This window comes from Tupaia chinensis, unplaced genomic scaffold, assembly GCF_000334495.1.
Source record: "Tupaia chinensis unplaced genomic scaffold, TupChi_1.0 Scaffold140301_1, whole genome shotgun sequence".
Lineage (NCBI taxonomy): Eukaryota > Metazoa > Chordata > Mammalia > Scandentia > Tupaiidae > Tupaia > Tupaia belangeri.
This window is the reverse complement of record NW_006200179.1, coordinates 3,314,043-3,328,983: the sequence shown is the minus strand read 5'-3', so window position 1 is coordinate 3,328,983 and position 14,941 is coordinate 3,314,043. Positions and strand designations below refer to the sequence as shown.

General features: G+C 34.9%; 1 protein-coding gene across 1 annotated transcript in view; it reads left to right on the top strand.

Moving 5' to 3' along the window:
• Positions 1 to 6,813: 6,813 nt before the first annotated feature.
• Positions 6,814 to 14,941, top strand: part of GBE1 (1,4-alpha-glucan branching enzyme 1) — a gene marked incomplete at its 5' end in the record, with an annotated part of 110,564 nt that continues 102,436 nt past the window's right edge. Inside the window, 3 exons of the mRNA XM_006162606.3 lie at positions 6,814 to 6,943; positions 9,363 to 9,490; positions 14,792 to 14,890. Of these exons, the coding sequence (XP_006162668.1) occupies positions 6,814 to 6,943; positions 9,363 to 9,490; positions 14,792 to 14,890 (357 nt within the window). The remainder of the gene's footprint in view (positions 6,944 to 9,362; positions 9,491 to 14,791; positions 14,891 to 14,941) is intronic.

Here is a 14,941-nt window from a genome sequence, read left to right as displayed (position 1 = left end):
TGGAAACTGGGAACCAGCAGTTAGCGTAATGGCTATGTCGCTGGACCCCCACATAGTCGACCGCGGTTCGTGTCCTGTACCCGGTGGCTTAAAAGTCATGCCAGGCACGTGTGCATGCGTGCCCAAGATCCCAAGGGATTGCGGCATGACCATTCACCCGGGGGGTGATTTCTCGCTTTCTGTCTCCATGTCTCTCTCTGTCTGTCTGGCGAGCGCACGCACCCTATAATTAAAAAAAAAAAAAAAAACCCTGGGAACTGAGGATTTAATGAGCTTCTATGGTAGAGAGCACTTTACAAATAATGTGACAAATTGTAGCCAAAAGAGTTAAATGTACCCTATGTGACTCCAGACATAAATAACCAGGAGAGATCTCAGCGGCATGCACTTAGATTTTCTCCAGGCAGCTTGTCCCTTGTTGTCCCTTTATATCAATTTGCTGTAATAAATTTGAGCATAACTATATGCTGAGTCCTCTAAGTCAACTAGTGCAGTGGTCCTTATACCAGGGACCAGCCTTGTGCAAGATGTTCTGGTGGACCAGGGTAGGTAGTGGTCCCGGGATGACCCAAGCACACCACATCCACCATGCACCTCATTTCCACCACTACCACATTGCAAACATTGCAGTATATTGTACTGTGACACACTCCATCCACCAGTGATCCCACGGGAGCTGCAGTCAAAGCGGCAGTGTGAATAATGGGGACAGCTGTAGACACAGACCAAGTCTCACTCATTTGCCCACTGCCCAGCCACATGGAACAGCTTGCTTATAATTTGAGCTCAGTAGTCTGAGATAAATATGTTCATGTAATAATTAAATACATTGTGTACATCAAGTTGTATGGGTATGTATTTTAAAGAAAAGAAAAAGAAAGCTAGATTTTCATTCCAATGATATGGTAACACTCCATACCCTAACATTTTTCAGCTTTGAGTTCTTTTTTAAAAAAATAATTATTTATTTAATTCTATTTATTTATTATTAGTATTTTTAAAATTTGCTATTGGGTACATGTACTCATCAAAGAGAGACAGAGAGAGAGAGATAAAGTGCAAGCTGCCTGGTCCAGTACTAGAAACATGGTCACCCATGTGGGAGTCCAGTGCCTTAACCCACCACGCCACCTGCTGGCTGTGACAGCTTAAAGTTTTTAATTGTGTCCATGCAACATACTGCTAATAGTAGTGTGGTTATTTTATGAACTTAGACCTCAGTCTTTCTGGTTCTCTGTCTTGGTTAATCTCTAAAGTAATGATTTACTAATTTGAGTACAATCAATCCATCAAAGTATATTTGCATTTATTTATTTATTTATTCCAAGAGAGATAGAGAGAGACAGCATCCTCAACAGGGTTTTAAAACTATGATGCATTTTAGCTAGTCCAGATCATGGGCACATGCATGTCCTGAGAGCTCGGGGAGATCTCTGGATGTGAATCAGCATCATTTCCGTGTGTGTGTGTCTTCAAAGAGTGTTACGTGTTACCACTGTGCCACTGTTGGACCCCTGATCAGTTTGTGTTTTCAAATCATTTCACTGGGCCACTGAAATTCAGAGAGTGAGTTATTTTGCCTAGATTTATAGTGGTAAGATGATAAGAAACAGAAATTCAGGTCACCACAAATACTGGAAGCACATTTTATAAATCTGCCTGTCCTTCGTATTTTCAGGAATACCCTGAAAGTTATCTTTTTCTTATACCACAAAGGCTAGTAATTTATAAAATATTATCCTGATAAGGCTAGTTGATTTTCTTAACTAATAATTTATTTTTAGAAAATGTGTTTAATCAGAGAATTATTTATTTTTATTTTAGGTTTTTGCCTTATAGCATGTGTTCTCATCAGAGAGAAGCAGGGAGAGGGAAATTGAGAAATCATCCTTCAGTGTAGATGGCCACAATGCCATACCTTCTCCTACATTCTCTTCCTGGAATTTTGGACACACATGCGCATGTGCTTGATGTGATTTTCAAACCTTTGGGTATGGGACTCAAACTACTGTTGGCTAAGTGGGAATCCTATGCCTTAACTAACACACCACCTGCTGGCCCTGATAATATTTTTTTGAGAGAGATTTGTGTGGTAGGGCACATGTGCTCACCAGAGATAGAGAAAGAGAGAGACAGAAAGAGAGAAATTACCCCCCACCTCCAGAGTAGATGGACATATTATAATCGCTTCTCCATTCTCCTGGGATTTGGGGCATGTGCACACACACACATGGCATGAGTTTCAAGTCACTGGGTCTAGGTCTCAAACCATAGTTATCCATATGGGAGTCCAGTGTCTTAACTACTGTGCCACCTGATGACCCCAGATAATTAATATTTTTAATCATTGCTTTTCATTTGCTACTACTAACTTAAATTTTACATATTTGTTTTCCTGAATCTATTTCCTGATATTTTTTTAAGTAAAAAAAAAAAACTCTCTAGATTTTGGTTCTTTACTAATTTTGTCCTAGGTACTTGCTTTCCTGTTAAATTTTGTGTATGTACGTGTGTGTGTATGTGTGTGTGTCCCTTCTATGGATAATATATGTGTTTTGTTTCATTAATAATTCATAACATACAATAAAATAAATTATCTTAAAGACACTGCAAGCTTGATTTAGTCCTGTCAGTTTAATGTTATGGTGTCTTTAATTATGTCTCTGTTAATTATATATGTTTGTTTGTTTATTTATTTATTTATTTTTAGAGAGAGATTTTTGCTATAGGGCACATGCACTCACCAGAGAGACAGCGGGACAGAAAGCAATAAATCACCCTCCAGGGATGGCCATACCATAATCCTTTCTCTTCCATTGTCATCTTGGGATTTTGGACATGCATGCACATGCACCTGGTGTGAGTTTTAAGCTACCAGGTTCAGGAGTTGAACTACATTTGACTACATGAGAGTCCAATGGCATAACTATTATGCCATCTGCTGCTCCCATATGTTTATGTTTTTGTAGATTTTTTTTTCTATTTAAGAGTATTTCTGAGACCTACAGAGTATAATTTAATATTGTTTAATCCATTAGAACTTTTAAATTAGATGCTCATGGTCACTATTCTTTTCAGATTATCACAGAATTTTTTATTTATTCCAAGAATCTGTCTACTCACATAGTTACACACAAATATGTGTTTTTCCTTTCAATATTTTAAGCATAATTTGTTGTTTGTTTTTAACCCTTTTGGTCAAGGAGGGACTAGCTTAAATATTATAGTAATAGATATCAGTAGAAGTTTTAGTAACTGTTTTTATTCAAATATGAGACACTGGATAGATTTTTTCCTTTTAATATTAAGTTCACATCATCTTCTTCTTCTGTTTTCATTAAATTGCAATATCATTGAATCTTTTCCCCTCACTTTATTTTTTAAAATAATAATAATAATAATTATTATTTAACTTATTTATTTTAATTTGACCACAAAGGGACAGAGAGAGAGAGAGAGAAAGCAAGGAAGCGAGAAAGCAAGAAAGCAGGTTGGCCATATGGGAGGTCCAGCACCCTTAATCACGCCACCTGCCGGCCCCCTCTCACTTTATTTTATCTTTGTAGATATTAGAACACAATTTTATATATGAAACCATGTACCCACAAAACATGGAGTGACTATACTTTTTATTAGAGATTGACAATGGATGTCCACAAGTTAGTGATGTAATGAATACTTGGGGGAGGGGGTGGATAACGAAATATGGACTGGCAGGATCTAGGAAGAGCTAGAAAACACCCGTTCCAACTATGGGAATTAAAACTGGACTTTTTTTTGTTTTTTAACAGATTTTTTGCTATAAGGCGTGTGTGCCTGCTGGAAAGACAGAGAGAGAGAGACGCACACACAAAGAAAGAAATCACACCCCCAAGAAATGGCCACAAGAGTCCCTTCTCCACTCTTTTCTCAGGATCTTGGTCACGCACGCACATGTGCCTGGCATGAGTTTCAGCCACCAAAACTGGTACTTGAACCTTGGTAACTACATGGGAGTCCAGCAACATAACAATTATGCCATCTACTGGTCCCCAAATTGAACATTAAGTGCCCTGCAAGTCCCTCAAAATAGAAGTGCATGTTGGAAAAGGCTCAGGGATAGTTTGTGATCTCTAGTTTATGCATTCAGATCATCATATGCCCACCCAAGATATTTAGTTTTTTTGTTTGTTTGGTTGGTTTTTGTTTGTTTGTTTGTGAGGTTTTTGCTATAGTGCGCATGAACTCACCAGAAAGACAGAGACAGAGAGCTAGAAACCGAGAAATCACCTCCCACCCCACCCCCAAAGGGGATGGCCATACTGCAATCCTTTCTCCTCCATTCTCCTCTCAGGATCTTGGGCACGCATACACGTGCCCAGTGTGCGTTTAAGCCATGGAGTCAAGGACTCAAACCACGGTCGACTACATGGGAGTGCAGCGACATAGCCATTATGCTAACTGCTAGTCCCCCAGAATATTTACTTTTATTATTTAAATTTTTTTTCATTCACTATACATCATTGCAGTATACAAAATGAGAGTTCTCATTCAGAATACACTGTATATTGGCTCAATCAAACACGTCAACGTACGTGTCATCGTCAACAAATAATTTTCCATTTCTCGTTTCCTGTATATTTTGCTTTTTATGGCCATCCTTGATTCCCTATCTCTGGCTCTCTGCAGTGTCCCACCCTCCTCCCACACTGTCTCTGGTATCCGTGGTTGCTTTCTATGCCTTCCCCCCCCCCATTTTATTGATTTGCTAATGAACTTAATTAATCTAAATATTTAAGATATTTAGTTTTAAGTCAGTTTTGTTTCTACTCTGTGGTATATTTTACCGAAAATGTCTTTTGTTTTTACTTTACAGAATTAAAAAATTTATTACCAGTCATATGGCCAAATTAGAAAAGTAATAATATCCTTTTCAAAACATTGTTTTTGAAGGATTATTGATATTCAAATATACTTAAGTCTTTTTTTGAAGTTATTATGTAGTATTCTTGTTAAAAAATTTATAAATATATGGGGCCAGCCGGTGGTGTTGTGGTTAAGGTGTTGGACTCACACCTGGATGACTGCAGTTCGAATACTGGACCTAGCAGCCTGAAAATCACACTGAATGTGTGTTTTTGCACATGTGCGTGTCCAAAGAGGAGAATAGAGGAAAAAGGATTACAACACGGCCACCCCTCCTGAGAGTGATTTCTCACTTTTCCTCTTTCTGTGTATCTCTCCGGCAAGCACATGCACCCTAGGGCAACAACCTGAAAAAAAATCTCTATATTAATACACACACACACACACACACACACACACACACACAGATGATAGATAGTTAGATAGATAGTTTGATAGATAGATGATAGATAGATTGATTGATGATTGATAAATACAGATAGATGTGGGGGAAGGGAGATGGGGAAACTCTTGGACCTTCCTTTTAATTTTACAGTACATATAAAACATCTCTAAAAAGTTAAGCTTATCAATTAAAAATAAAAAGAACTATAGTAGTTAGAAATTGTTATACAAAATAGAGTAGTTTGAATATTGTAGAATACTCATTGTTTGCATTTGTTTCTTTTTGTTAAACAAAAATTTTCCCTTAAATCCTAAATGAAAATGCAATAATAGAAACATTGGCAAAATCTACTTTTATTATTGTTTAGCCTAAACATCTTGAACCTCTTGGCTCCTTTTCACATCTGCTACATTGCTTGGAAAAAAAAAAAAAAAAAAACTTCTGTAAGTTTTCAAAGCTCCAAGTAACCTATTTAAAGCAGTTTAGTAGCAACAGTGCTCATCTTTCCCAGGGTTTAGATTTACAGTTCCACACTTGATTGTGATAACTAAAACTCCACTTATGTCAGATTGCTATTTAATATATGGAAGGTTTAAAAAATACATGAATTTCAACTGGGCTAAAGATTTGTTTACACTATTACAGCTTTGTCATTAAACTAAATGAGGTATTAAAGTCTTAAAACCACAGTTATAATAAGATAGAGAACTCAACCATAACTGTATGACTAAAGAAAATACTAATTGATGATGCCCTCTTTTCAATTGTCCGAAATAGACTTGTTTCGTGTGGTGTTTTTAATTGAGTTCTACAGTTCTTTGTTTTTCCTTCTGTTTTTAATGGATGTAGGGTTCTTTAACTTGTAGAACTTTCTACTTTATTAAACATGTGTTTTGGGGTAATTGGGTTTTTCTTTTTTCACCTCCACAAACAGCTGTCTAGTAAACGTAATATTCCTTACCATGTTGTTAATTTTAAAAGTCTTCTTTGTCTTTTACCTTTTATTTTAAATTCTTTCTCTTTGAAATGGTAGCATCAGGAAATATTTTAAGTAGACAATCATTAAGGCTATATTTTTTTTTACTGATAATTTTTAAAAAAAAATTTCTAGGAGGAGGAGAAGATTATATAACTGTGGTTGTAGTACATAAGAAATCTGATGGAATAAACATTAGTAAGGTTTTCTGTTTCTCTTAGCACTATCATTTTCTAATCACATTTGGTTGCTGGAGACATAGCACTGAACAAGACGGTGTTGTCCTTGGCGTCCAGCTAACACATTCTTCCCTTCAATTTTTTTCTTTCAGTTTTTCTTGGGTTTTAAGTAATATTGTGGCTAAAGCACCTAATAATTTTCTTTTTAGAATGAGCACTCTTAAACAAACTAGATAGTTATTAGTGGTTTTCTGATACATGTTTCTTGAGTATCAAATATTGACTGAGATTTGTGATCTTAGTAGTATTCATGAAAGACATATAACAATGAAAGAAAACACTACTTATATTATACAAAATATGTATTTCTCTCATATTTTAGCTGGGAAGTTTTAAGATTCCTTCTGTCAAACATAAGATGGTGGTTGGAAGAATATGGCTTTGATGGATTTCGTTTTGATGGTGTTACATCTATGCTCTACCATCACCATGGAATGGGTAAATAACCTGATTTTCTATCCATGTGAATAATGATTTTATTTCAGTTTTACTAGAAAATTCAAACCAGATAAAAGGTTCAGTTATAGAAGCTTTTATAACTGTTTTTTTTTTTTTGTATTATTATAATTCTATTGAGTGTCTTTCTCTAGTCACTTCTGATACCTGTTTGGCAAGAGGTGAAGTAGAAATATATTTTATAAGTGAATGACACTGAAGAAAATATGTATATTTTAAATATGGATTTACTCAGTTTTAAAAAAATTATAAATGAATTTATAAATGAAAAATATTGATCAGACCTGGAGTTTAAAAGTTTTGCAAAGAAGTAGGATGTCAAAGTCCTAATCTCTCAATAGATAACATGGAAAAAATCTTTTTTTTAATGGCCAAATACTTAGCAGTGACAACCATTTAAAGAATAGAAGTGCTAGATTGTAAATGGTGAATATCAGCTTCCCAGAAAAATACTAATGATTCAAAGTGTGCTACTACTTACTCTTAATCATGGTAATACCCCAATGCAGTGTTTTAGGAAAGAAGGTCAATCTGTAAAACACAACAGGGTTCACTGATACCCACCTGTGAGTTTGGATAAAAGCTGACTTAGGGGATTCAAAGGCAAGCATGGCAAAAGTTAAGAAAGAGCCTTTCCTGGATTAAGTCACCTACATGCCCTTCAGAAACTCCCTCTGGTGAGGGCAGAATATTTTTCAGGGAAAATTAAGAAAATGAACCTAGTGAATGGATACAGAATATGCTTTTTATGAATAATATCAAATCATAGAATGTTTGCTTGGTGAATGTAGTGATAAAAAGAAACTCATCTGCAGATACCTAGAAAGAAAAGCAATTTACCTGAATAGATTAAAAATAAATAAATAAATGGCTAAACTCATACTATTCCATTACCAGTAGCCAAGTTTGTCTACAAAATTGTTTGGAAACAGTCTGACTTGAGAATTTTATAGTTGAATAATAGTTGCCAGGGGCTGATGGGTAAAGGAATTGAAGTGAATTTGATAAAAAAAAATTCAATATTTTACTTATTCATTGAATAAGTTCTGGATAGCACATGTGTAGCATAGTAACTGTTATTAGTAATATTGTGTTATCTATGAAGTTTGATGAGAGGAGATTTTAAGTGGCTTCATGCCCCCTCCCTGCTTACATACACACTCACTCAATAGTAACTGTGGTGATGAAGAGTGTTAATATAACTGTGGTAATATATCAGTATGCTGTGATATAAATAATAGTCTTCTTCACCTTGTATACATACAGATTTTTGTTGGTTAAGCATTTTAAATAAATGAAAATGACATCAAGAGGAAAGTTTGGTAGTTGAATTGCTATTGAGATATAAACACTAAAGATCCTAAGAAATGAAATGTTCATAAGCATACTTGAAAATATAGAATCCTTTACTGATAGAATCCAAAAGAATCACAAAAAACTTAGATATATGGAAGCAGGAAAGAAAAGCCCAGTATTGAACACTAATGTCAATCAATTACAAAAATAAAAGTAATTAACTGAAAGAATAGAAATTAAGTGAGATAACCTCAATGAGTGAAATATATTATAAGCAACCAAAATTAGGACATGGGAGTAAAGGAGATAGGAGTTTGAGGATGTCATAATGTCTTTGTCATCATATGAAATGTGGATGGCATAAATTAAAGCACATTTTAGAATAATATAAATGTTCTTCCTCAGTGTTATGATAGTTTTTATATTTACTTTTCAGTACTTGGGAGAGGTCTAATAGAAGCTAACATTAATATCTATTTTTTTTTCTTTTTTGAGAGGTTTTCGCTATGCCCTCACCAGACCAACAGAGAGAGACAGAGAGACAGAAAGCGAGAAATCACCCCTCAGTGGGGATGGTCACGCCACAATCCCTTCTCCTCCATTCTCCTCTCGGGATCTTGGGCACACACACACATGCCCGGCATGAGTTCTAAGCCACTGGGTCTGGGACATGAACCGCGGTCGACTACGTGGGAGTCCAGCAACATAGCCATTATGCTAACTGCTGGTTCCCATCATTAATATCTTGATGTGACAGAAAAATCTATTAAAATTTTGAAATTTAGAATCCTCTTTAATATCATTCATTTTGCTTCATTTTTCTTCTATAAAGTTAGCTGGAATTAAACCTTTACATTAAATATTTTTCTTGATTTTTAAAGAAAGTTTTTGGTTAAACAAATATTAATGTGTAGTATTGTCTGAATTGGGGGTGATGTGGAGTACTTCTTTAAATTAGATAGTAGATTTGCCGATGGTAACATTATCATTACATTTTACTCTAATAACAAAATTTGTACCAACAAACCATTGCATAGGCACATTGTGCAGAGTTAAGACTTGCATGATAACAATAATATATTCATGTTGATTTTCTGTTCTTTAGGTCAGGGTTTTTCAGGTGACTACAATGAGTATTTTGGTCTACATGTAGATGAAGATGCCTTGATTTATCTCATGTTGGCAAATCATTTGATTCACACGTTGTATCCAGAGTCTATCACAATAGCTGAGGTAAAGCCATATGATCTCTTACCCTCTAACCCCCTTAATGTAGTGCATTTTGTCAGCCTACAATATGTGAATAATTAACCTCATGTTGTCAATAACTGCGTAAATGAAATAGTACCCTGACTATAGGGCAGCTATCTTGTATGGGTGGCACATTATTTGGAATTCACTGTTTTCCTATTAGGAAGTAATGTACACTAATTACTTGTCACCCTTCCATTGTTAAAATGCCAGTAGTTAGAAAGTAAAATATCCTAATCAGTGGACAGTCCTTCTGCCATGAGACCTTTAGCAGAGAAAAGAACTGAATATTAATGTGTGTCTGTTTATTCATTTTTTTCTTTCCTGGTTTAATTATTATAGATGGCATGGATCGCTGCTTGTGAGCTTCTCTGAAGCCTTCCTTGTTCTGATGCGATTACCTTTCTTGTTTACGTTATTCCTCTCAGATTGCCAAATGTTCACTAGTTATTCATGATTACTGGAGGTTCATGATTAACTGTCCCAAAGCTGCACTGTAATGATATAATTCGGTATATGCATAATTGACAATTCCCCTCTTGGTGATAAATGTAATAAATTAAGAAGTTTGTTAAATGCTTATGCTAATTTAGATTTAGTACTAAAATCCCCCTGGTTTTCTGAGTCCTCTAACTAGGAATTATTATTAAAATTGAATTTAGCATGTTAAAACTGTTCTACACAAAATGTAGTGGTTGGCATTTCGAAATAGTAAGACCATGGCTAAATGAGTCAGGATTAAGGTGTGCTTTCACATTTCTCTTGTTTAGTTCATTGAATTCAAATGCAGTAATACATCTCCTTCCTGTCATATTTATTGTTTATATGGTCTCTTTTTTTTTTTTTTCCTATCACTTACCAGAACTCTCCAACTAGATGGTATGGCTTCATTGTCTATGGAAAGAGACTAGATTTACTCCCTTCAGGCCTTTTATCATCTAAATGAACTGTAGAAATAGAGAAGTGGACCTAAATTCCTGAAATAAGCTCTCAAGTAGAAATAAAAGGCAAAAAAGCAAGAAACTATTATACAGTTTAGCTTTTAAGGATCATTTTACATTCTCTACCCACCTACATTTGATCATAGCACGAGTCATGCTAGTTCTTATGCTAATATTTTATGTGCTGAATGTCTTTTAACATCAGAGTACATTTTAAACTTTTAGTTTTTCTTTTATATATTTTAATTTTTATGTCGAACATCAAAAAATTAATTATTTTGTCAATTATATTTATGGCAAGCCAAAGCTAAGATAGTGACATAATTTGTATGAAAAATTACTACAAACAATTAAGGGCAGCATAAATCAGAAGTGGGTACTGAAGAAAAAGAAGCAATTACTTAATACATGAAACTTAAAATTGTTACATTGATCTTCCTGTTCATTTCAAGTAAAGCAGTTTCATCATCTAGGGAGCTCTTGTCTGATGATCACTATTTCTGCCAATGAAACTTTGAGACTTCAGCCTACTTTATATTACTTGGTTTTAGATTTTTTTAGAAACAAGATGTGTCTTCAATTTATTCTACTTAAATGGAAAACTACTTCGATTTCAATACATCACTTTTCTGTCTTGTGGGAGTCTCATCAAAATGTGGAATTGATCCTCAGGAACTTTTTTTGTAAGAAAAGGAATGTGTCATAATGAATAAGTAATGTAATTTTATATAAAATTGTATAGTAGCAATATGACTTTCTTTATAATGACAACTATGAAATTTTAAAACTTTGTTTTCTAGGATATGCACACCATTCTACATGGTTGTGTTTACTATATTATTTAAAAACATTTTTGATTTAGATTTTTCTCTTCTGCAATAGTCGAAAGTACTGTGAATATTAAAGAATTAGAACTATTTTAATTTAATTCAAAATACATAACTATTTTTACATGCTGGTTACAAACATCAACTTTATGATATTTGGACTTTATTTTTATGGTCTTTACATCTTTCTTTTTTCTTTTAAAATCTTAAAAGAATAATCACTAACTCTGAACTTTAAAAAGAAGGCTACAAGTACCTCATAATATGTATTTATAGGTTTCAGCTTTCTAGGTTTCAGATTTAGGAGTAAAGATCAGTTAATGTACATTTTTCTTTATTATATTATTTTTTCTGAAACAATATTTACACCAGATATAGAACACATTTTAATATTTCCTTAAGACAGATTATCTGGATCTTTAATACCAGCCTATCACAAGTCATTCCTGACTGTTTATTTTATGAAAATTCTTTTAGGAAGGAATTGTGTCTATAACTCTAGTGCCTCCTGTGGTACTGATTGTTTAATACAGAATCAGCTGATGTTTATAATGAATTCAGTGGCATATCTATAATATCTGTTAAAATGTGATTTATATTTTGATAACTATAACTTTTTAAATGTTTTTTGTTGTTGTTGTTGGCCATTCATCTATTTTTCACTTATGAACTTGTGGTGTGACTATGCTCCATTGGAAGGCACTTTCTCTTTCTCCCTCTCTGTCTCTGTCTCAACATTTCTTTCTGGGAGTGGAAAATAAAAAAAAAAAATGTTATTAACAATATATTGATATTTTCTCATGGATCCATCCCACCATATATTATATTTACTTATACACTTCTTCCATTAGAAAACAACAGATTAATTTGAGAGTCAAAGAGGTCATGTGCTTCTTTTTTTCCAGCGTTTCTTTAGGACAAGTTTGAGGATGGTATTGCAGAAGCAGCAGCCTTGGAGCTAAGTCTCAGAAAGGTCATGGTGTGTTACAGTCTTCTGTAGGAAATAAGGGTAAAATTCTAAGGAAGAGTTTGAGCATTTAGAAAGGCTGTGACAAGAGAAAATATTTCTAAGTGGCCAAAGTATTTAATACTTGAAATAATATAATAGGAAATAATGGTGGAAAGATGTAAGTTCATTTCACTTTTTATATACTTGAAATAAGTACCACAATTCCATCACATGGTCATTTAATGACAGTAAGTTTGTAAAAGTCAGATATTATGTCTTATTTATCTTTAAATCTCTCTGAGAATTTCCTGTCATTCACTTAGCAAGTATTAGATACCTGCTTTTTGCAAAGTACTATTCTACTCCTCTGGATTCTTGGAATATATTAGTGAGCAACAACAACAAATCCCTAAACACATAATTTTACACTCTAATAGACTGAAGAAGTAGATAATTGAATAGTAGGTTATATAGAAAGTGCTTAATATGTGTTTGTTGAATCTAGTCTTAAGCTAAGGAATTTGTTTTCCATTGTTGGCTTTTAGAAGACATTGAAGAGCAGTGATAGGAGCAGACTGTTTCATCAGGTGTTTATTTGGCAGCAGTTAGAATGAAAAGAAATGAGATGGATAATTCCATTTGGAAATATAATGGTGTAGGCGAGCAGTAATGAAGATTCAATAAGATGGTGACTGTAGAAACAGAGCAAAGCAAAAAATTTATTTGAAAAGTACTGCAGATAGTACTGGGACCAGTAGATAGCATAGTGGTTACATCACTGGATTCCTACATGACCTACCACAGTTCAAGTCCCAGACCTAGTGACTTGAAAATCACACTGGGTGTATGTGTGTGGGTGCCCAAGATCCTGTGAGGAGAAAGGAGCAGAAGGGATTGTGGTGTGGCCATTCCACCCAGGGCTGATTTCTCACTTTCCCTCTCAGTGCCTTTGTCTCTTTCTCTCTGGCAGGTGCATGCACAATAAGGCAAAAATGTACTCAAAAAAAATGATAGTATTTAGCTTATATTTGGCTTTTTTTAATCTTTTGTTACATCTGGGTTAGTATACCTTTTTTTTTTTTTCTTTTGCTATAGGGCTTGTGCACTCACCAGAAAGACAGAGACAGAGAGACAGAAAGTGAGAACCCACCCCCCAGGGTGATGACCACACCGCAATCCCTTCTCCTTCATTGTCCTCTCAGGATCTCGGACACACACACACACACACACGCACGCACCCAGCGTGAGTTTAAGCCACCATGTCTGGGACTCAAACTGTGGTCGACTACATGGTAGTCCAGCGACATAGCCATTACGCTAACTGATGGTCCCAAATATACCCATGTTTAAAATTGTTTGATTGGGGCCAGCATGTGGCATGGTAGTTAAGGGCACTGGACTCCCACACGGCAGAACCTGGTTCAAGTCTCAGACCTGGTAGCTTGAAAATCAATCACTCTGGGTAGGTGTCATGCATGCCCAAAATTCTAAGAAGAGAATGGAGGAGAAGGGATTGTGGCATGGCCATCATCCTAGGGGTGTGATTTCTTAATTTCCCTCTCTCTGGCTCTCTCTGTTTCTCTACAGCAAGCATGCATGCCCTATGGCAAAAACACAAAAAATATTTGATTAATCGGTTATTCATTTAATGATAAATAATGTTATGGTGTCTACCTGGAGTGATACAAGTAACAGGGTACTGCTACAAAATACTGGAGCCATATGAGAAGGTCCTGGCTTTGGTTCCCAGGTTGACTTTAACACACTAAGCATATCTATAGGAACACTTGCAATCCTGGCTGACTGGATGCAAGGAGATGGCATGACAAGACCCTCTAAAGAGTCTGTCAGTCTGTGTCTCAAATAAATAAATAAATACTAATATAGTTATGGCATAACAGAGTAGAAAGATATGCTGCCAATGAGCTTGCTGAGTCTTCTCACTTCCATTGAGAAATTTATGCTTTTAGAGCTCCTTTTACCTCACTAAGTCTCTGTTATGCATGCTAAATGAAGAGGAGCAACTAATCTGAAAGACTCCTTCCAAGTGTAACATACTATAGTGAAAGCTACCTTATTTCTTCACTCTGAATTAATATATTAACTTACTTTTACATTTCAGCAGAAGCTAGAACTTGCAAAAATACACTCTATATCAGTGTAATATATCGAGAGAACAAGTAGAGCATATATATGCCTCATTTTTTTGTTTTTGAAGAAAACAATATGTAATAAAATAATTTGACAGTAATTCAAAGTTAAGTCTAAAATATATGTTTTAACAAGAACCATTTCACTATTTTGTGTTCTCTCGGTGATGCTAAGGAAAAGAGAAAACTAGCCTCATGAGATCAGAATTGTCCTGGAGTGAAAACATTGAACAAAAATCTTTTTTGCAAAATAAATTTTATCTACTTATCATAATTTTATCTACTTTCACAACTATGTCACCAAAATATGTGCCTCAACTTAATGTTTTTATTCACTGACTTGAACTTTACTGTCAGAAGAATACTTACTAAAAGTTTCAGCAATATGTACTAGTAATATCATGTACTTGTTTCAGGATGTATCAGGAATGCCAGCCCTGTGTTCACCAATATCCCAGGGAGGGGGTGGTTTTGACTACAGATTAGCCATGGCAATTCCAGATAAATGGATCCAGGTAAGATTCTATTTAAATACTTTTGTTTTTGTGGATACTACATTAGTTTAT